The 17873-nt window shown below is 49.3% G+C and overlaps 3 protein-coding genes across 3 annotated transcripts; 2 read left to right on the top strand and 1 right to left on the bottom strand.

The window, feature by feature from the left end:
* Positions 1-1401: 1401 nt before the first annotated feature.
* UV8b_06454 (uncharacterized protein) lies at positions 1402-9957 on the top strand (the record flags this gene model as incomplete). The annotated part of the gene is made up of 12 exons (XM_043143951.1): positions 1402-2149; positions 2220-2385; positions 2474-5192; positions 5264-5615; positions 5670-6223; positions 6281-6390; positions 6453-6661; positions 6728-7297; positions 7363-7414; positions 7474-9683; positions 9758-9814; positions 9872-9957. 12 exons carry the CDS (start codon positions 1402-1404, stop codon positions 9955-9957), a joined length of 7833 nt encoding a protein of 2610 aa, XP_042999886.1.
* Positions 9958-11716: 1759 nt separating this feature from the next.
* UV8b_06453 (uncharacterized protein) lies at positions 11717-13438 on the top strand (the record flags this gene model as incomplete). The annotated part of the gene is made up of 2 exons (XM_043143950.1): positions 11717-12363; positions 12475-13438. The coding sequence occupies 2 exons, from the start codon at positions 11717-11719 to the stop codon at positions 13436-13438; spliced, it is 1611 nt and encodes a 536-aa protein (XP_042999885.1).
* A 326-nt stretch (positions 13439-13764) lies between these two features.
* Positions 13765-14994, bottom strand: UV8b_06452 (uncharacterized protein; the record flags this gene model as incomplete). Its single annotated transcript, XM_043143949.1, has 1 exon — positions 13765-14994. One exon carries the CDS (start codon positions 14992-14994, stop codon positions 13765-13767), a length of 1230 nt encoding a protein of 409 aa, XP_042999884.1.
* Positions 14995-17873: the final 2879 nt, after the last annotated feature.

Here is a 17873-nt window from a genome sequence, read left to right as displayed (position 1 = left end):
GTGACGAATCAGATTTGTTGAAGACGGAGGAGCATTTGATTGCGGAACTGAACAGACCATGGCACTTCCGAAAACGGCGTGTCCAGACAATAAACAAGTCTTTTATGGCGGAGAGATTGAGACATGCTTGCTATATAAGATGGGCAGAGAAGCAAGGCGGAGACGGTATCGTGTCGATTTTTGTTCCCAGGAAATCTGTCGAAAGAGTTTCGTAACTGTAACTGAGGTTCGGCGTTGTGATAGTGAGCGAGAGCTGGAGCGGCCCCACATCGAAAGTCTCAACGTCAAACGCTCCACTTTTTGCGGCGAAGCCTACAACTATACGGAGTTCGAGATTGGATAATGTAAGGATTCAATTCAAGCTCGATGATAAGGAAGATACTTTGAAAACACTCATCGCTCGAATCGCGTTCACGAGCTTCAGTAGCTTCACTGTCATTAATATTATGCATGCGCAGTAGGTAAGTATAGCGATCAGTCGAAACCGATCTTTAGGCGTCTGCATCCTACTCCGTAGTATTATATGCGCATTTACCTTGCATAACTACATTGCACAACTACACCTTGCACAACAGGTACCTTAGGTATTGCTTGTAGTAGGAGCTGGGCGGCAGTGTCATGTTTAATTCAGGCTACCACCTGGCTATCACACGACAGGGCGATATGTATCGGCGAAAAAAAGGAAAAAAAAAAGGGGGGGATTATATCGTGATTTTCCGTACCAGCTGTCGCTTGATCCTGCGAGCTTCACAACGTTGTTACCTGCCGCGACAATTTAGGTACCTTATATATAGGAGGTAGGTACTCCGTACCTTGGATGAAAGAGCAGAGCGGCAGGTACTTGAGCAAAGTACTCCGTAACCCCTAAGGCAGGTTCAGACGTTGCCGTCATGCAAATCCATCCAAAGCCAAGTTGACCCCTCGCCGCTCGCTTTATTGCTCGTCGCGGTTCCACAAAGCATCGCGCCTTTCCAGCCAATCCGCTGCGGCTGTTGTCCAACTCACAACCTACCAGACCAGACCTCCTGCTGCTCCCAGCACGTACTGCAACGTCCTGGCCTACAGGTAGGCCACCTTAGGTACCTGAGGCAAGGTATCTGGGGGAGCCATCTTTTACCACTTTACCTCTCAACAACATCTCATCTGACCTGAATTTCGAATTTTCCAATCTCGAATTTCCAATCTCGAATCTCGAAGCTCGATTCTTCTCCACCTCCCTCGGATCACAATCGTTTCGCCAACAGCATAGCCGCCGTGTCCTGATTTCCATTTTGGGGGAGGTTCCACACATGTTAATTTCGTACAGCTGCCGCCCAGCCGGCTCTCACGACGCTGTGACGTCTTTGGCCGGCCTATTTCCTCGCCACATCTCGTTATCCCGCCAAACGCATGGATAACCAGATGGACGAGCCCTCAACGCTGCCAAGGACGGTGGGATCAAGGGACTCACCCGATGAGCATGATAACATTCTTCCGTCCCCTGAACCACCGACCACTCGTCCAAATCCCTTCGATGATTGTGATCTTTCGGCTCGCAAAAGGCGTCGGACTTCTGGCTCAATGTCACCCCCACTGTCCCCGGACAATAAACCAAGTCCTACACATATCGTCGCAAACATCACCACGTCCCCCACAAATCTGCATCGAAGAGAACAACATGCTCCGGCCTTGGGAGCTATCGAAGGATCCGACATCATATGCACGCCGCAAACCCCAGCCAGCGGCAGCAGGGCAAAAAGTAGCTCCACGCCCGCATCCTCCAGCAGAGTTACACTGAACCTCAAGAAGACAAACAGCCTACCATTGGTGGTCCAAGACCTTGCTTCCCCGGCATCAATGCATGGATCGATAAACACTGACCTCTTGGCTGAGGAAACGACCTTGGTGGAAGAGCCTCATCTCGAAAAGACCGGATCCAACACGCCACAGTTATCTGACTCTACCAGTCCCTCCGTAGAAGCCGTCGCTCTTTCAGGCAATGAAGCGGGCGAGAGTGATGATGAATTGACTTTTCAAGCCGACAAAAAGATCACAAGAGTCCTAGGCCACAGGTTGCCTCTCGTCGATCCCATCTCGCAGTTTCCGTATTCTGAGCCCAATGAGGATCCATATGCGCCCTTGATGCGCTTAATTCATTACCTATCCTCACGTCAGTATCCTCATCATAATCGTCAACCTGTAACCACAGAACGCAGCCAATCTTTGCTAACTTGCCTTAGACTCGCCTGTAGATGGCAAGATCATTGTCCAGGTGCAAGATTGGATGGAGGATTATTTGAATTATGTCCAAGAACAGGATGATGCCATCGTGCTCGACTCCCGGGAGGCATGCAGAACATTTTGGCTCATGTTTCCAGAAGTCATCGCTCAACTTTCTCTAAGAAGGTAGGAGTTTATGCCTTCAGTGTTTATACACCTCACACCTGCGCACCCCAGCATACTCCCACATGACTTACTAACTCGTGACACACAGCCTAGAACTTTTCAGCTCCTCAGTCGAGCTACGAAACGATATTCTCGGACTATGTTCAACCTTTACTAGCCTAGCAGCCCAGATGGTTGCCCTTGACTCGGCCGCTCTCCGAAAGATTCAACTTCATCGTGATGTGGATTGTCACCAATGCCCCGAAGTATATTCCTCCAAATACCTTGAGAGTCTTCACGATATCCTTAGCCTCGACGCCTGGTTGACTGCCGGCAAAGGCAGCGACTCTGCTGCATATGGGTGGCATCGGAATGAAGTTAGATCCCATTTGCTCGCTACCTTTCAATCTCACCAAGGGGGCAGCGTGGCCCATCTGTCCCATCTGATTTCATCGCTGATAAGCCTTACCCCAAGATTTCCTAAACTTATAGATAGCTTAGCTTTTGTCGCGCAAATATTAGCCGATTGCCTGCAACGGGCAGTATATGTCCTCGACAATGACAGCGACAGCGGCTGTGTTGCGCAAGTCAAGAATTTCTTGGAGATGAGCACCACGGCATGGAACCGCATCTTCGCTTGCTTAGGGATGATGATTGAGAAAAACGTGACACAACTCTCGGTCGAGACTGCCGCCATCCTCCTACAAGCGCTGACCGAGATACTCAAACTGTCCTTGCGCGGAGACCACGCAGAGGCTGTTGACACGGTTCGACACCATATGCGACAATATCCGAACCTATCCGACGATGACGTGGCAGAATCCATCGCCTGGCAGTGGCGTATCGACATACTTGACCGCTTGATACGGTCGAGTCAGATGCAGCTTCGTGTCATGGCGATTTCGAAGCTCTGCGCCGATCTTGTGACAGTGTGGAGAAATGCCATGAATGATGTGGATGAATCGCACTCCTTTTTCCTGAGAACGCTTGGGACATATTTGCTCCAGACGCATCTGATTGACTACATTTTCGGCCCAAATTGTCATCCAGAAATCATCGCTGAAAGCTCCAATATCTTGGGGTTTCTCATCGTTATTGGAATGTACAGACAGGATCATACGAATCGGCTGTGGCAAGGCCTAACGTTGTGCCAAGACCCTCGAATCGCGGAAGCCCTAGCGCGCATGGTGGTAAATATAACCAACCTGTTCGATTACGACGGTCTATTGAGCTGGTGTCAGAAGTTCCAAACGCTCCCATTGGAGGCTTTCTCTCCTTCGATGCGCACTTTGTGGGACCACGTTATGAATGGCATGATATCACGTTGTCAGTCTGAGCAACATGTTCCTTCATCAGATCCTTATGACCTTTGCCTGAAACTCCTCAAAGAGTCATCAGCCTGCACTACGGGGTCGCAAATCGCGGACCCTGAGTTGCAACGTGCGGCCAAGCAAAAATTGAAGGATTTCTTACAGTTAGGACCGAGTCCCGATGGCCGAAAGGCCCTATATCTGAGCTGCATCAATGATATCGCTGCGAAATCGCGCACAACTCTGGGCAGTTTGTGGTACTTGTCCATAGCTATTAAGGGCACTATGGCGAGGGACATACCAATCTTGACTGAGCAACATGACCTCGCGAAGCTCCTCGTCGAAGAACTAGTACAGGCACTTCATGGCGGCCGGGGAAATGGAGAATTCGCCGTGTTATCGGGCGACACCAACCAGCCGAGGAGAGAACTACTCGCTTGCATCATTCAGTTTCAACCAACAGCGATTCATGACGAACTGGGCACCACACTCTTGGATATTCTCGTCGGCCCGAAATCGCCATGTGCCGAGGACAGAAAAGCGGGTTGGTCCCTCATAACGAATGTGATGAGAAAGTCTTCATTGAAGAACCATTTCCTTCAAAACTGCCTCTCCAAATATTTACCAGATCTCCCCGCCTCGTGTTTCTCTGATGGAATGCTCGAGTTCGTTCGGGAACGAATACTTTACCTCGCCGGTGATGAAAATAACGTCGCCTTGGACGATTCCCAAGCGCTATTCCACAGTGGCATTGAACAACTTTGGAGAATAGTGTTGGAAGCTGACAACACCATGTTGGTCTCTCAAGCCATTGCTACGCTCGCTGTGGACCTGTATTTAGAGAGCAGTGCGATCAAGTCGTATCCCTTTTCCAGGGCCAAAAGGATTCACAATTCCTTAGTTGGAAGATGCTTGGATCAAATGAAGCAAGCCGCAAGCGAAATTCTCGGTCCTCATGATGGGCTTTTGAGCAATGGCAACGAAAACTTGATTATCACTGCCCCTGAGACAGATGTCTGCAAACACAAGCTCATTTTCAAGCGATCTCTGCAGTTTTTAAGATTCTTTGTCGAGAAATACCAAACCCATCCGCAATATGGCGCACCTGATCTCCGGCCGCTAATGTCCACCGTTCCTACCCATATTAAGGGAAAATCCGCAGAGCTTAAATATCAAGCATTTGATGATGAGAACGGGCAGTCTGGCATCCACAATCTGCAAATTGGCCTTCAGAACACATGTGCTCACCTCTTGGGTCTTATAAAAACGGAAACTGGGTTCGAAAACTATCGCATCTACTGTAGAGGGCAACATTTCCTTCCCGCCGAGTTTCAGGTTTCAAAAACCCTCCATGAACTCCAGCTGCACAACAATATCCTCTTGGTAAAAAGAGAAGAAGATATATCAGCTATGGGAGCTCGCATCAAACCTGGATCTTCACCCTTGGAGATCGAAATACTAAATCATTTTCAGGATTTGTGGGACTACCTGAGTATGGAAGACGAGCTTGCGCAAGAAGTAAGCCTAAGCCTCCGAATGGGGGAAAAAAAATGATACTTGAGATGTCTGGCGGCTGACGTTTGTGCTAGATTTACGAGTTTCTCGTCCAGCTTCCGGCCAATAGCGACTTTACCCTGAATCTCGAGTCCCAAGTCATGACACATGAAGACATTTTCCTCAAGGGTCATGCGTTCAAAAATCTTTACGCTATTCACGCGATAGCCGAATATGTGGAAGTTTCTCGACGCAGCCATTCAGTTACCTCTCTGACCCCCGAGGCTGATGTCGACTCGACCAGATCTTATCATCATGCACTGAGAAAGGCTCTGCGATTGGTTGTCCATGCAGTTTCTGATCCAGAAACGTTCGGACAAGTCTCACCGACACTTGGATTGAGGATTGCGGGCTCACTCATGCAAACATTTGTAAAACTCGTCAATGGTACGGTAACAGCAAACTCGTTCCACTGCAGCCAAAGCGTTGACAATTTCACAGATGCCAAATGGGCCGCTCCTGCTTTTCCACTAGAAGACGACGTAATACCACCCGCCACCTGCCTTGTGGATATGCTGTCCAAAGCTGGAGGCATTATTGATGACGCAGGTTTCGTGCTCATGGAGAGCACGTGCGCGGCAATTCTAAGCTTGGGAGCCGTAAGCCCCGAATTTTGGAGTACGGCAACGTCGAATACCTCGTTTCTGGACGACGTGATCAATTTCGTGCTAAAAGACCCGAGGAAGCTGGTCAGGAGAACGGTTGTCAGCCTCATAGAGGACGCCATGTTTCCCAAGGATCGTCTTCCAAGCCCGGAAAATGGTGAATGTGCTGTTATAGCTGGAAGTGGGATCAAGCCTATGGTATTTTCCTTTTGCTCGGCTTTCATTGACGCCCTTCCTGCCTCGATGAGTTATGCATGTCAATCGCAGGAATACTTTGAAGCGCTGCTCTACATGGTGGAACAATCTTGCACAAGGTATCCGTCATCTGTGCGTGTCGAAAGTCTCGCTGCCAGATCGTTTGAGCTCTTGCTCGAACACACATCTATCGAGGTAATACATGAACCATTTGTACTCGAAATCTGCGAAAATATTAACACGAATCCATAGCGAATTGATGAGCCAGGCGTGACTGATCTGATCGCTTCTGGGCTGAGCTCAGTCCTACACGCATGTATACAGATCGATGAGACTCTGGTCGCGTCCATACGAATTGACGAGTAAGTTGCCTAGGGGGAAATCATTTTGATTTCTCGATGGATCGTTCATTGACTCTGATCAGAAGCAGCGTCTCACAACTGTTTTGGCGTCACCTTTTCCCACGAAAACGGCGCAGCGACAAGGATAGGGTGCCTCGCGTAGTTCTCAACCCGGATACAAGAGCGAAGCTATGCGATATCGTTTTTCATTTTGTGAGGTACAATACCGATTGTCTAAGCCAGATTCTCGAGACTTTGACGGGACTTGTGCCTTTCTATATTGAGGACCCCGGTATGCTTCAATGTCGAGTGATGGGCCTTGCGACTCATGACGCCCTAGATTTAACAGTGGTTATAGATGATCCATACCTGTACGAACTCCCGTATCAATTTGACCGAACCAGAGCTATCCGAGCATCATGCGGATACGTCGGCTTACGCAACCTTTCCAACACGTGCTATTTGAACTCGCTCTTTACTCAACTTTTCATGAATGTCCGGTTTCGCAGCTTCATGTTGTCGATTCCGATCCGAGATCCAGAAGGCTCTCAACAGCTGCTGTTCTTCACGCAGAAATTGTTCGCATACATGCAGGAGAGTTACCAGCGCTTCATCGATCCCATTTCAGTTGTGACGTCCATCAAGACTTATGACGATACACTGATTGATATTCACAGCCAGATGGACGTGGATGAGTTCTACAACCTGCTGTTTGACCGCTGGGAAGGCCAGCTGCAAGATGACGCGGAGAAGAAGCTTCTGCGCTCATTCTATGGGGGCCAGTTGGTGCAGCAAGTAAAATCGAAGGAATGCCAGCACATCTCGGAGCGACTCGAACCCTTTTCGGCCATTCAATGCGATATCAAGGGGAAAAGCACCCTTGAAGAGAGTTTGGAAGCTTATGTACATGGCGAGGTCATGGAAGGCGGTAAGCTCAAATCACCACCTGCTGGATCAGTGTGGCGTGACTTTGTACTGAGACGCCTTCATCAGAAAACAAGTACAAGTGCTCAACTTGCGACCGTCACGTCGACGCCGTCAAAAGGTAGATGGGAGTGTTACGGCACCTCTTGAACATGAGAAGCAGTGGTTAACGTTGTATAGGGCTTGTCTGAAAGATGTGCCTGACAACCTCATCTTCCATTTGAAGAGATTCGACTTCAATCTTCGGACCATGCAGAGAAACAAGATTAACGACTACTTTGCATTTCCCCAGTCCCTGGATGTAGCGCCTTACACGGTTGAATATCTCAGCTCTCAGAGTGGCGCACGACAGAGCGACCTTTTTGAGCTTGTGGGAATTCTCGTGCATTCAGGCACCGCGGAGTCAGGGCATTACTACTCCTACATTCGGGATCCCGGGCATCGATCGGGTTGGATCGAGTTCAACGACGACTCTGTTTCCCCTTGGGATCCTGTGCTCATGGAAAGCTCGACTTTTGGAGGTCCGGATCAACAGGCCCTCCACGAGACAAACGGCATGGTTTATGACAGGGCGTATAGCGCTTACATGCTTTTCTATCAGCGTGCTTCATCTCAACGGCCCGAGACGATGCCCGAGGCCGCTTCAGAAACTACCCGCCCAATCTCGGTGGATATTCCCCAAGCACTGAAGGATCACATCTCGGACGAAAACAAGCTCTTCCTGAGGCGTCACTGCTTATTCGACCCAAACCACACTTTATTCGTGCAGAAATGTTTTTCGCAAGCCATCTTCCACCTAGGTGAAAGCCGGTTGGTCGAGTCCGAACCAGGTCGTGCAGGCAATGATAAGCATGGGGTTGGTGACTTGGGCCACGGGCTGCAGAACCTGGCGATGGAGGTGGCTCTTGCTCATTTCGATCAAGTTGTCACAAGAGCAAAGGACCTGCCGTTTCTCTCTTCATTCTCTTCGTTGCTCAAAACCGCCGTTGTAAAGTGCTGCGACTGCGCATACGCCTTCTTCTCGTACTTTAGCAGGCGTCATGCCGTTGCTCGCGCCTTGATTCAAAGAAACCCGGAGACGAGTGTCCGAGACTTTGCAAGCAGGACTCTTATCCTTGCAGTTGAAAGGATTCGCAGTGGCCTTTCGCGTCGGTACTACAATTCCAGCACGACAAGCACCAGAATGAGGCAAGGGGAGGGCGGGAGCGAAGACGACTGGGAAGAGCTGGAGTCGTCGCCGTCGGTTCTGCAGTGCACCTTGGACATCTTTGGTCACTTGTGGAGGTATTTCCACGTTCACATCAGAGCATGGGACGAGCACTTCGCCACGATGCTGGCGTTTGCGCGGCTCGGACAGCTCGAGGTTGGGCACCTGCTCGCCGAAGACTACCTTTTGAAGCTTCTGCGCATCATCAGCGCCGATGCGGCAGCGGATCTGCCTGCCAACTATCACCGCATGGTGGCGAACCTCGGCCGACGGTTCCACTCCAAACCACCTTCCTACGCGGCCATCCTGGCACTCATTGACCACCTTTTGGCCCAGCTAGAGCCATGTCTCGGGGCGGAAGTGATTGTGGACGAAGCCAAAGACAGGCGCGGAGCGCGACGGCCGTTCCTTTGGACGTCGGGTGAAGTCGATGCCGTCCATCGGCATCCTGGGCGGCAAGCTGCCAGCATTTTCGTGGAGAAGCTGCTGGACATGGATCAGGTGCCCGAGGTGACGAGCAGCATCATCGGCAGATTGGTGGAAAGCGGCGAAGAGCTTGACATGAGGGTGTTCAACACTTTGCGCAGGAGCATCCAAGGCGAAACGTCGACGCAACCCATGGACTCGTCCATACGGGCCGCGGGTCGCTACGTAGAAAGTAGCGAGTCTGTGGACAGGGCGCAGAGCCTCATCCGCCATGTCTGCGGTCAGTCGCGGGGCTTCCAGCACAGCGAGGGCAGCGCGTTCCTCAACTTCTTTGAGCTTGTCTTGCAGACGCGACGACCCACCGAGTCTTTGGCTCGTGCGCGACGAATATGCGCCATCCAAGCGATCCCGACATGGGCACCTTACCTGCTCGTCTACAACGATGCACAGACGAGGAGCAATGCCGAGCGGCTCATTGACCACACGCTGTTCAACGCTTCATCGAGGGATGCGTCGGAAGAAGAGGGTGGGGATGCGGAACAGAAGCGAGCCCTGATGCAGAGCGTGATAAGACAGCTGGGGATTCAGTGTTTGGCCTACTTGCGGGAATTTCACATCAAGCGCAGAGTACAGCTGGAGCGCAGCTCGGCCGGTCACATATCAAGAGTGATTAACAAGTGCGCTCCATATTACGATGCGAGGGATGATGCAGACGGCTACGAAGATGACGGCGTTGCCTTTACACTCATCCAGGGCGGTAGGTCCTTTTTTTTTCCCCATTCTTTTGGCGGAATCAACTTGGTTCTGGTTTACTGACTATTGAGGTATCAGAAATACGAAGCCCTTTGCAAAGGCTCTTGGTAGATGAGCTAGATGACGATGGATCGGGTAAGATGGGACCACGATTACGTTGATCTGGATGATGAGGCTGACGCATGGCAACAGACTGGGATGGATCTTGTGGCTCGTCCGAGTTGATGAACGCCGGCGTGGGCATATCCATTCAGTCTCCGAACGACGGCTACGACTAAGAAGCGATATGGGATGAAGAGCCTACGAAAACATTTAGACGGCTAATGACGTACAGGGTATTTGCAGCATCATGGAACTGGATCGGGGCCTTTTACTACCGCAAGCTTGGACAGGATGGGAAGGGGAGTGTCTGCCAAGCTTAGCGACTCTGGCTGCAGAACTTGCCGACGACCCAGGATGGCGGGAAAAAGGAGAAAGAAACGCGAAGAAGGCAAAAATAAAGGGAAAGGGGGTTAAGGAGGGGGGGGGGGGGGAGTTTGGCTTTTAATGCAGCGATTAGATTGAGTCAGCCAGGAAGCCGATAAAATTGGTTTTTTTTTTTTTTCTACGTTCATCGCAGTGGTGTTTTGGTTCTCAGAGAGGAGCAAAGGAATGGATAGTTGAGGTATCAATGATTACTTTGCCTCTAGCAAGCGATCTGACGTGGAATTTCGCATTTCGCATTTTCGCGGGAGACGGGCCGCCGCGCCGCACGACTTGATGGAATGACATGGCTTTTTTTGCAACTGATGTTGGCTAGGCCGAGGTAGAACAAGGTGGAGCAGAGGAGAAACCAAGCAACAAGGGATGAGAGAAGCTTTGCAGCCGCGCCATTGTGATTTGAGTTGCCATTTCCGCAGTCTCATGCCCAGATTTTCCCGACGAGACGAGCCGAGCCGAGCCGAGCAGCTTGGTTGGACCAATCACAATCACAGCAAGGCTGGCGCCACCTAGGCCATGGCCGAAGATAGTCATCGCTAGCCGCCGCAACCAGGAACCACGCTGCGCAATGAATGATTGGCCAGGTCCCGTTGCCGTTCCCCGAGGGCCAAGGCGAGATCAAAGGAAACATTGTTCATGGTCAGGCAAGCTGGCGGGCGGGCAGGCTGTCGTCTCGTCGTGCCGTGCCGTGCCCTCACCGACGGATGTATATATGTGTGCCGACGACGTGTAGGTTTTCTTTTTCTTTTTTTTTTTTCTTTTCTTTTTTTTTTTTTTTTGGTTGGCCCAGTAGCGGCGGGAGTCTGGCGGCGCGAGTCGTTCGTTGGAGCGCGCCCGTCATGCTGTGCCAGTCTGCATTGCATTGCATTGCATGTATTGTGCGCGTCATGCCGCGGCCGTTTGTTTTTGTTTTTGTTTTTGTCGCTGTTTTTGTCGCTGCCGTTGTCGCTCTGCGTTTACTGCTTCTGCTTCTGCTTCTGCTTCTGCCCCTGCTTCTGTCCGGGATGGCGCGGTGTCCCCTGTCCCTCTGGCATTCGGAAGAAGCCTACCTACCCGCTTCTCATGGGTGGTGGATGGATGGGCGTTTGGCCGGCGCTCCGGAATTCCGGGATTCGGGGATTCGGCCTGGTATAGGAGCATCTGCGGCCACGAAACAAGTTCATCTCGGACGGTTTCCTCTTTGTGCTCTTGACGGTGAGTGTCCTCCTTTTCCGGGGGAGCTGCTTGTCTGCGCTGGGCACGGCCGCGACGAGGTGATAAGCTGGGTGGTCGTGGCTAGTCAAGGCTCGTTTTGGCGGCGACCAAGGGAAAGCCGGGCCGCGAGAGGGTAGCTTCTTCGGCGGGCCTTTTGGACGGAGCTCGGGCGCGGCTGACTCTGAGCCGTGGTTTCAAAGTCGCTGCGTTTCTCGTCAACATTGCATGACGGGCGGATCCCCCTGGCGTCTTGCATCGGTGAGTCGACAACAACAACAACAACAACAACAACAACAACAACAACAGCAGCAGCAGCGGCAGCAGCAGCAGCAACACCACCCGCCGTCATCGCAGCCGTCCGCCATGTCGCTCAAAGAACGGATATCCTCCCCTCTAGAGGCTGGGCCGTCCATTCTCGATCCGCACCATCTCCCACCTCTCCTGACCCAGGCCCTGGAGCATGCCTCGTCCGGGCTGGCCAGAAAGTCCCTGCACTTGACCCTTGTCGCCGTCCGCCGGGACCATCGACTGCCTTCCGTGAACCGTTCCCTGGGCTCGTCCGGCCGTGGCACGCCCGCCACGCCCGCCACGCCAGCATCATCCCCGTCCGGCAGGTTCAGCTTCGCCACGGCGCCGCTTGCTGCGCTGAAGCAGCTCGTCCGAACCCGCTCCCTTGACGCCCTGGAACCGCCGGCCAGACGAGTCGGCGCAGGGACTAGTGCCTCGTCCTTCTCCACAGCAACGTCCGACTCGGCCCCGTCGTCGCGTGCTGCACCATCCCCGGGCGCGAGCCTTCCTTGGCCGCTTCTTTCGCCATCAGCTTCCCCGTCTTCCCCGCTTCCAACGACCCCGCGCACGGCGTCGACATCTTCCATGACTACAGATTCCCTCGGTCGGGGGACGCCAGGTGGTGCGGCCTGGACATTCATCCATACGCACGACTTGCCGCTCAAGGGCAGGAGGATCCAGCGGGCAGTCCTTACAAAGACGGCACAAAAGTACAGCCTGAGGTAAGGGCAACTTCGTCTGTCGTCTTCATCGTCGTCTGTCGTCATCGTCGTCGTCGTCGTCGTCGTCGTCGTCGTCGTCGTCCCCGTGCTTACCGTTTATTGCTGTATTAGTGGCTCAATGCTCAGTGCAGCCGTCAGCCCAGCAGCGGCTGGTTTGAGCAGTCAACTCATCACCAACTCCATTGTCCAGAACGAAGTGCTCTTCTCTTCCGACGGTCTGACGCTGCTGTCTCTCGATCGCATATACAGCATCAAGAGTGCTCTGGCCGCCTACGCCAAATCCAAGTCGCCACTGAGGCTGGAGGATGCCGTTGACGAGCTCCGCCGCTACGTGCTCGCAAACAGCGGCGCCAAAGTCACGAAATCAGATCTCCTGCGCTCCTACGACTGGCTCAACGTTGGCACAGGTGCTGTTTCCGACCTGGACCGAATGTACAGAAGGGCATATGGTGGGCCAGACCAGGTCGGTGCAATATCTGGTCTCCAGCCCACGTCACGGACCCCGGCATTAACCCTGCGCTTTTGCCCCGACCCTGATCCCGTCGTCAGGCGAAGCAGTGACGGTTTGACTTGGGGTTTGGAGCATCATGGTGAGCCGAGAACCCCACAGATGGGTCTTGTCGCGACCACGTCGGAGACGAACAAGCCGCTGCTTAAGATACAGACTACCTTTGAGGTCAAGCCAAAGCTGCTCAGTGCACGCAGGAAAGGGGGCCGTGAGCAGGGCCAGACCCCCGAAAAAGCCAATGACGACATACCCCGCGAGCAGTCAGTCACCACCCCGGAGAGACACGGTGAGGCTGGCCAAGGTGATGATGATGGCGGCCTGACGGCACGACCGCTTGAACATTGGCCGGCAATCTCGACATGCATGCCTTGGAGAAGCGATTCGTCGATAGAGAAGACGCCGCTCAGCGCAGTGACGGACAGTCCAAGACAGGGTTTGCTGGGGCGCGGGCCAGTGACGCCGAATGGATATGATGACATAACGCCGGTAACCAGAGGGGAATGGGGGCTTTTGATGGTGGAAAATGCGCTTCGCGGTAGTCGAACCGTGGCAGTCGAGACATGCTAGCATACTTGCGCGCTAGACGGGCCAGCAGAAGAGACGGAGGCGGGCCCGGAGGGGGAGGAAAGTGCTCGGATGGAAATGGGCCGAAAGCCATGGGTTGGTTCGTATCCCTTGTCTACTTGCTGTACGGCGTGATGAGCATGAGGTCTTTCCGAGACCGACGACGGATGGAGCTGGACGTCACTTTGGTACTTTGCGACTCACATTGACAGGCATGGACAAGCATTTGTACAAGCAAGTCCAAAAAGGGCTTCGCTGGCTTATTCCCCTTGTTCACCACGCGGCCAGGTGGTGTTGCTTCCCCGATGCTTTCAATTGCAAACTCCGCTTTACCAACCGTAACGACTGCTAGCCTCCTTGCGATTGCTTTTCCCTTTGGCGAAGCTGTCTTCCAGGGCCTCCCTCTGATTCTGCGCGTTCTGCACCAGCTGCTTAAGGCTGTGTTTGCCACCCTGCAGCGCACGAACGGGATTGTGGATCTGCTGATCGCCTGCGGCGCGGATGTCTTCGTTGTGCTGATACTCCCTGTCCATGTTGAAATTGACCACCTTTTTGGCGGTGAAGTTGCTTCCCGCACGGCCAAAGAGCTCTCTTCTTGCTACCGCAGAGAGGTTCAAGTCGTTTGCTATATGATCTAGTGATTCAGTAGTGCCTCCCGTGCTGCTGGAGTTTCCAACCTGCCCCGTGCACTGGGTGGCGGTGTAATCGGCGTAAGCGGCGTAAGCGGCATTTGCATCAGGTTCATACGAGGTTTCAAAAAGAGGTTCATAAGCTCCGTTGCTGTTGCTGCCGCTGTTGCTGGCAAACGCGGATCCGACATCTAGTCCCTCTTCACTGTTCATGGAGAATAGGGAGAGGCTCTTCCTGGGCTGATCGGCCGTGGATGGCTGTGATGACGATGTAGTTTCGCAGCGTGTCTCGGAAATAACCGCTGCCGTGGCAGTTTCTGGCCTGGTGGTGGAGGGTTTGGGCTTCTTTTTCGCGTGTGCGCCAACAGATAGCGGTCTGAACTTGAGCGGCTTCCCAACCAATTTGACTTCCTCGGCCGGCTTCTGCCCTTCTGGTATTGAAGGTGCGGGCTGCTGATTCCTAGGGTTCAGGAGATGGTCCGAGCCGGCTGATGCTGCTTCGGGCTCCAAGGCTGACGATGTGGGGAACTCATAAGCTGAGCTTGAATCCACCTCCCGACTGAATCCTGGCGCCGCGCTCGTCTTCAAGTTGATCCCTGGCCTCGGCGGCGCTCCCGCAGACGGTTTCACGGCTGTCTTCCCCGTGTTCTTCGGCGCCGGTAAAAAGGAATTGAAGCCTGAAAATAGCCCTGCCCCGGCAGCACGTGCGCGTTTCGGCGGTGGCTCATCGCCGCCGTCTGCAACGCTGCTCGGATTGGTCGTCTGAGGCAGACTGACGAGGATTTTGCCTGGCTTGGATCGGTCCACGACTTTCTGAAACGCTTGTTTTTTGGCGGGTGGCTGAGGAGGTTTCGGGACGGATTTGGTGGATGTCTTGGGCTCGGAGTCAGACTCGGAGTCGGAGTCGGAGTTGTAGTCAACAAGACCCATGGCGAAAGCTTGAATGCGAGACCGGGTGATGACACGAAATACGGATAGTAGAGGTGTAGATGCAGATGAAGAGGCAGATGAAGAGGCAGATTAAAGATGTTGGTGGCGGCCTGGCAGTTGTGTGGATCGACGACGGACGTTGAAAAGTATTGGAGGGAAATTGGCTTGTCTGTAATATGGATATCGGTCATATCCGAGGTCGGATGTGCCGAGTTCACCCTAGATCAGTAAGCCCTTAGGGGTACCCCCTATCCCACTATAAATAGCTGGGAACATAAGTCTCTTAGAGAGGACTTAGTTCCTTTAATCAAGCATTATCGCATTTTCCCTATGTATTCTGATATAGTAGCAATTGCATAAATATTACAATAAAAACCTTATTTTTATCCCTTATCTTGTGGCCCAGCCTTAAGATTAACTGTTATCTTTATTTTGCTGTAAAAGCCACTATTTTCTAGATCCTATTTGAGTAAGCTTTAGGTTCCCTATTGAATCTATTAAAAGCCTTATTGCTAATATACTCGTATAGCCTCATCAATCAAAAAAGAGGCTATTTAGGAGGAAAATAGCGATATTTCCTTTAAAAGTAACTAACCGATATTTTGACCGCTATTTTCGTTAGATTAATTCGTGCCCTAAATATCGTTATTAGCGAAAATGGGTACTATTACTAATAATAGCTCTAAACTAGCAGTTAGGCTGATATCCCGATATAATTAGGGTATCTAGTATAATTATATTTAAAAGTATGCTTTGGAGGATGATATTTAGATATTCGTTAACCCTAAGGGCTTAGCGATATTAAATATGCCTCTTCTGCTAGTATGGGAATTAGATAAACCTATCTATTCTATATAGGCATTAATACTAATACCTATATCGGCAGTAATAGCCGATTTATTAATAGAAGCTATAAATCGTGCCCCTTCTATAAATACCAGAACTACATCGGCAGCTAGGGTATTATCGGCAGCATTAATAGTAAGAATAAGAATAATCTAGCTATAATAAGTCGAGAATATTAAAGAAAACCACTACTTTAAGCCGATATAACGCCCTAGTGGTATTAATACTGCAGAATGGATGAAATAAGCTAATATTTAGTATAACTTTTAGAACGACCGTTATACGATATTTAGTCGGAATCTTCGAGTATATATAGCGTGGTTTAAATCAATACTAAGCCCTAGCTATAAGATATTAATAGTAGGCGATTAGAACGTTTAAGGAAAAATTTAACGCCTAATAGAATATATACAACTAGTTTAGCTTATTATCTAGGAATACCTTAAAGAAAAATTCAAGCAGGCTATGCGATATAACCTCGGAAGATATAATATAGAAGAATAGTTTAATGAAATCTCTATATTATATAAGCGATTAGTGTGAATAGACTTGATCCTTATTAATAAGAATATGCCTACTAAATAGCTAATGGAAGCTCTTCGTTAAAAGTATCTTACCTTTAAGGAAAAAATCTTTAATCGAATAGTAAAAATATAGGAATAAAATAAATATTTCGATTTTCTAATGATTGTTAAATATATTTAGTAAAAATAGGAGCTAGAAGAGAAGGGGAAGGTTAGCAGTAATTATATAGTATTTATAACTAATGATACTAAACCTTCGTTATAAGCTACTTCTAGCGATACTTTAGCTTTATTTTCGGCAGAGAAAAAAACCTATAAATACTATAGCAAGCCCTATATAGTAAAGGGGCCTTATTATAAGAATTATTAGATATTAACTCTATCGATAGCTCTAAACTACTTAAAAGATAGGATTAATAAGAAAAGCTAAAAAGTTATATATAAAAAGATAAAAAAGGAATCTAAAGAGGTATAAAATATATTTAAGGCCTTTTAAGATAAATATAAAGGTAAAGGTAAAGGCAAAAGTAATAATAATAACAATAAGGAAGAAAATAGATTAATAGAGAAAGAAAAAGAAAATAAGGTGTTTATAATATCTATCCTTTCTATAGGAACTCACCTAGATAATTTAAGTCTTTTAAAGTTTTATATCGTACTTAATAGCAGCACTTTAATATACGTCTTTAATAATATAAAGTAGTTTACTAATATTAAGTATAATATCGATAAATACCTCGTTTATAATGCTTATAATAGTATTTTAAAAGTCCTTAGTATTAGCTCTATTCGAATTATATTATAGGATAGAAGGGCCGTTACTTTTACCGATATTCTATATAATCCGATAATTATAGCAAATCTTCTCGCTATAAAAAAGATAAAAAATAAGGGATTATTTTAGAATAATAAAATCGATGAGATTTACCTATAGAAAAATAGTTAATAAAAAGTTATCTTTTAAGTTTCTTAGGTAGAAGAAAGGCCCTATATCCTCTACTAAAATAGCAGAAACAATATACCTATAGATAAATTCATTATAAGGGCTTAAAATAAAGCCTTAATTATTAATGAAGCCTATTTAGCTTGAGGAGATAGCCGCCAGCCTAAAACTTTAATAAAAACGCCTTATACTATTTAGCATACGCATTTTAGGCACCTAGGTTGGGATTTGATAGATTATATTTTTAAAGATATATTATAGATGCCTAAGGAAAAAAAAGCTTTAAATTATAAGGTTTATAGTAGTATAAAAATCGTAAAGTAGATATTATAGTTATCTTATAAGCTCTTAATACCTTAAGAACCTTTTAAAATAGTCTCTTTTGATCTATTTCTATAAGCTACTACTTTTAATAGTAATAAATATATAGCATTATTCACCTACTAATTCACGGGAATAAAATATATTTTCACGATACCTAGAAAGACCGACCTATCTAAATGCTAGCTAATCTTTAAGAATTAAATTTTACGCCTATATAATATAGCGATTGCGATAATTATCTC

This window comes from Ustilaginoidea virens, chromosome 5 (genome assembly GCF_000687475.1).
Source record: "Ustilaginoidea virens chromosome 5, complete sequence".
In the NCBI taxonomy this organism is placed as follows: Eukaryota; Fungi; Ascomycota; class Sordariomycetes; order Hypocreales; family Clavicipitaceae; genus Ustilaginoidea; species Ustilaginoidea virens.
Note: the sequence above shows the minus strand (reverse complement) of the source record. Positions and strands in the feature narration are given on the sequence as shown.